The sequence below is a fragment of the Helianthus annuus genome, chromosome 13 (assembly GCF_002127325.2).
Source record: "Helianthus annuus cultivar XRQ/B chromosome 13, HanXRQr2.0-SUNRISE, whole genome shotgun sequence".
NCBI classification, from domain to species: domain Eukaryota; kingdom Viridiplantae; phylum Streptophyta; class Magnoliopsida; order Asterales; family Asteraceae; genus Helianthus; species Helianthus annuus.
This window is the reverse complement of record NC_035445.2, coordinates 173,081,238-173,086,516: the sequence shown is the minus strand read 5'-3', so window position 1 is coordinate 173,086,516 and position 5,279 is coordinate 173,081,238. Positions and strand designations below refer to the sequence as shown.

The 5,279-nt window shown below is 36.0% G+C and overlaps 1 protein-coding gene across 1 annotated transcript; it reads left to right on the top strand.

Moving 5' to 3' along the window:
• The first annotated feature begins 826 nt into the window (after positions 1 to 826).
• On the top strand, positions 827 to 1,699 carry LOC110889004. Its single transcript, XM_022136496.1, has one exon. The coding sequence runs from the start codon at positions 827 to 829 to the stop codon at positions 1,697 to 1,699; it is 873 nt and encodes a 290-aa protein (XP_021992188.1).
• Positions 1,700 to 5,279: the final 3,580 nt, after the last annotated feature.

Below are 5,279 nucleotides of genomic sequence, written 5' to 3'. Positions count from 1 at the left end.
TTTTTAAGAGAAAATGTAACATGGTTGTTCATCGGCTTAGAGTCTTAGACCTTGCGTTGTGGTTTAACATGGCGCCCTTTCATGTCATTATCACGTAGATAATTGGCTATAACTTAAAAGCCAAAAAAAATGGTGATTGGTTGACGTTTATGGGCCCCTTATCTCTTTCTCTCTTAATGCCTATTACTGTGGCTACTCGATGGCGCCAGCTTGCTTAACGCCCATGTTTTGGTGTTTCAAGTTGTTAACAAAATGTGGAAGGTGGCGTTAAGTCACAACACGCAATCTTAGAACCAAACTGAATTCATACTTGGGTTTTGATTTATAAATTTCAAAATCTGAAATATTTAAAATAGGATTTTGAATTTGAATAAACGCGGAACCAAACTGAAAGTTAAGGTGTTTTTGGATGTATTTAATATGTAGGTGTTTTTTCTTTCTTTCTTTCTTGTAACATTATTTTTTCTGTTGAGTTTTAGTATATTTCGAACGCTAGACTTGAGACAGAAACTCTGTTTGATAATTGATACCCCTTTTAATTTCATTAATATGTTTTGGTATAACAAAATATAAAAGGAAATAAAAATCATAAGCATCCAGGTGAGTCTGTCCAAATTCCAATTATAACCTCGTTGGCACCGTCCCTATCACATATACATATATATATTCCAACTGTCATCACCAACTCAACTAACTCTACTTTTGACTCTTATTAAGATCTTAATTATTTATATAAACACCCAACCATCAATCAAAGGCAAAAGAATTCCCAAACTACCCACCCTTTGATGACTTCCTTCTAGGGGAGCTAGCCAATAATGTGGTGATGGGGTTTGAAACAAGACTTATTATTATTAGTTTTGTAATGCTCTCTTGTTTATTGAATCCTTCTACCCAGCAGCAGCAGCAGCAGCTTGATGACATGTTTGAAGAATATGCACTCAATTCACTACCAACACGTCCTCAAACGGGTGTTTTATATAACGCCTCCTCATCTTTGCCTTCCAATTTTACAGGTGTACAGCTTTCAATGGTTCGACTAAGATGGGATAGTTTTTGGCGTAAAGGGGCCAACTATAGCGGCTTCCTTATGCCACCACGGATATTCGCCTACCCATTTTTCACAAGGCTAGATATTGTCTATTCAAATTTAGGCAATCAATCGTCTTTCTACTACAACGTCCCAAATCACACCCTTGTTGCTCCTGTCGTCGGTTTTAATATCTACGCCTCAGGGAATTTGACCAAACTCAACCTCACTCTCTTTGGAGGCCCCATCTTGGTTGAGTTTCCAGTCCCACAACATGAAAAGGCAAAGTGTGTCATGTTTTACTCAAACGGAACGTATGAAATGAGCAACATGACCACCCAAGAAAACATGTGCAGCGTGCGAGACCAAGGACATTTCTCGATGGTGGTACCACAGGTACCATCAATACCAATTCCGGAAAAGAAGGATAGAGGGAAGTTGTGGAAATGGTGGGTTTTCGGATTTGCGGTAGGGGTTTTGGGATTGTTGTTAGTTGGGTTTATTGTTTTTGTGTTAATTAGAATTTTTAGAATGACAAGTATTGCGAAGATGGAAAAGGAAGCTGAAAAAAATGAAGTTTTGGGCACAACAAATGTTGGTCAAAGTAAAATGCCTTTAGCCACGGTTGTTAGAACACAGCCTACCATTGAAAATGATTACGTTCCATAATTCTTTTACATACTTACAGTTATTCTTTTTAATGTTAATACAAATTCATTTATGAAATGCAGTTTTGTTCAATTTCTTGTAGGATCAAATGAAATGAAAATAACGTGCGATGTATTTATGTATAAATTTGGAATAGAGCTATGAAAATATCCTATTAATTATAATGTTATGGAAAACTGAATTCCTTTTTATATCTATAGCAAAAGTTCACTATTATATATGTAAATTGTGTTACTTTTAACATAGGAAAAGTTGACGATGCAGTTTCGCGTGCAATCAAATGACTCAAGAACGTTTAGTTAATAAAAGATGATAAATTAAACAAAAAGTTCCAAGAACACAGTTCTTTATTTAATAATCAACCAAAAACTATCTAACAATGAACCCTAGAAGTAGAACCTTATTGTATCTATATTAAAAAGAAAGGTCGGTGCATTTTACATGTTATATCCCTTTGCTTATTTTTCCTTTCGCCCTTCAAGTATTCACTTTTTTTGCTTCGGTCCTTTTTCTCATTGCCTGTTTTCATCTGCATTGCATATATATTTCATTTCAAAGGGATTGTTGTTTCCGGTAGATTCCCTTTACTAATTTAACAAAAGTAATAAGTAGATTCTATTAAATATATAATATACATAAATACCCTTTACTGCAATTTAAAAATCATTTAACCAAACTAATATGTGGATTTTATTGAATATATAATGGGTATGTTTGGCGTGGAGCTTTTAGAAGCTTTTAGGAGCTTCTAGCTTTAAGCTTTTAAGAAAAAGCTCCTACTCAATAAAAGGTCTTGTTTGGTTGAAGGAGCTTTAAGCTTTTAGGTTAGGAGCTTGAAGCTTTTGGTTGAACGCTACTACTAGTAGCGTTTAGAAGGAGCTACAAGCTTTTAGGGAAAAAATGACTATTTTAACCTCTAAAAATAAGGAACTTTTTAATGCACAAACTTTCTAAATTTTTAGTTATGTCCATTTTGGTCATTTTATATATTTTATTAAAAGTTCCAGCTACTCTACCAAACACCAAATATATCTAAAAAGCTACAGCTAGTAGCTACCAGCTACAGCTACCAGCTTCCAGCCACCAGCTACCAGCTTTCAGCTTTCAGCTACCAGCCACCAGCTACTTTTGCCAAACATACCCAATGGCTCCCCTTGTTCCCACACCCCTTATATCTTATTTTCACATCCCTAGTGTATACGGGCCGTATACAAAATATACGGCCCGTATAGAATGTTTTTTAATAAGAAAAAGCGCAGAGAATGTTTTTTTGATTTTACTATATACGGCCCGTATATAGTTATACGAGCCATATACATGTTTATACGATTTGTAAAACGTATACGGCTCAATGGAATTATTTTGGGAGGTTTTTGATGTTACCAAGTGTATACGGGCCGTATAACTGTATACAGATCGTATATAAGGATGTTTTTTCAAGTATCTCGTTTTTTCCAGTAAAAACACCATCATTCTAGGGTTTCTAAACTCTTCATCACCTTTAACAACGTTGATCGGAACACGCCGCTTAAATCGGAGCACAAGTAGAGTAACGTTACCGATCAGTCTGTTGATCGAGTAACTAGCAGAAGAACCCGACACAAACAAGTTCTCCACGGTTTGTTATTCAGATCTCTATTCGGTCATCTTTCCAAACTAGAACACACGATAACTTTAAACTTTATAGTGTGTGATTTGACCAGGAAATGATTGGAGGTGATTGCTACTTTTAATAAGCTGTCATAGTTGTCAAATTCGATTTCAACAAATCTTTTCCTTTTCCTTCAATTTCTAGAACATTCTCCATAATATGAAGACGTGTCGGGTTCTTCTACTAGTGGTATTTTAATGAAGTATTGAAGATTGAATGTGCAAACCCAAGAATTTTTTACAACGGAAACGGTGGCTATGCGAAATACAAACCGCAATCTTTTGTGACTATTGTAGGATCGTGTACGGACCCGAAATGAGTCGATCAGAGGTGTTCTACACAATATGAAAGGCGGAAACAGACATATTGTGTGTGATTCAGCAAGATATTCACTTATAACTGTCTTGTTTATTGATCAGATAACGATTTACAGCACGGAGACACTTCGACAAAGCTTCGCCGTCGGAAAACACTTTTCTAATTCCGTTTAAAATGAAACAGACAAACTCCTATTTATAGACCCACTAATTCCGCTCCAAACCTGTTCATGCGGAATTACTTACAAACGGAAATACACACTCAAACGGAATTACAATGTAATTACGCACGGAATTACTTGATAACCCTTTTAAGCGGAATTAACAGCTTCAAGCGGAATTAACTATTAGTCTTGATTTCTTGATCTTCGTGCCCTGAGCAATGCAAGACTCGATACAAGACGAAGTCGACAGACGTAAGCACCAACAGACTCCCCCTCGGATGTTGACGAGTCTTAAGTGTCGAGTCTTCAATGCCTTCAGTCTTTATCAGTCTGACTGCTCTCTCTGAAGTATCTTGACAGTGTAAAACTTCTATCTTTTCTTTACTCTCCTCTTCAGCATCAACAGACTCCCCTCGAACAATTTCATCTTCTGTCTTTCTTTTACCAGGATCTAAAATTGGCTCTAGCTTCTCTCTAATTCTCTTGATCAGATCTCTTGATTCCTTAAGTTCATCAGCTCTAGGATCGTAACCTGGTTCACATTCTACACAGGTATCTTCAGCTTCCCCCTTTCGATATGCTAGAGACTTTCACAGGATCAGGATCATGACCTGGCTCTATACTCAGATTCAGAATCCAGACTATCCTGCACATCCTCTACCTCACAATAAGTTTCACAAATTTAAAATTTGACAACTTTTTATATCCCGACTCCCCCTCAAATATTAACCAGAATAATTTGAACAAAGAAAATTTCTTATGAACCACTTGAAAACAAACATTCAAAATATTATCGTTTAAGAACACACACTCCCTCTCACAAAATGATCATCATGTTTAGCACTTGGAATGTTGAAAATCAGCTATTCAACATCAGTTGGCGAAAATCTTTTTGGATTTTTCAAAAGATTATGATAAAACATACTAAAAATCTTTTTGGGTTTTTGAATATAAAGAAATGTAGTAAAGAAATATTTACAGACAATCTGTTTTGTGAGTTTGTGTAAGAGGATCATATCAGTTTGTGAGACAAAACACCAACACCGTTAAGCTTTAGACATTTTAAGCTCTAAATGATTCACGTAGATTGTCAGTATACTGATCCACTTAAATTTTCACACAAAGTTCAGCTATTTCGAGATACGAGATTTAAGCACTTAAACTTATTCGCGTGTCCCTCCTCAGAATATACCCCCGTATCCAGATTTCTATATTCAGTCTTACAGGTGAATATACACTAGTGATATATGTAAATGGGTAAATACGAAACCGTGAGAGCTCAGGTCAGAACTTCCGTTCAGCAAAGAGATGACAGCTCGACTTTAGGTGTGTCCCATTTAGGGATCTTTTCTTCAATTGCCATTGATACATATCTTTCGATATTTTCTCAATGTTTTAGCAGAGGGCTAGCTTTAAAGATTAAAGCTTTTGCAAAGTATTATACAAGG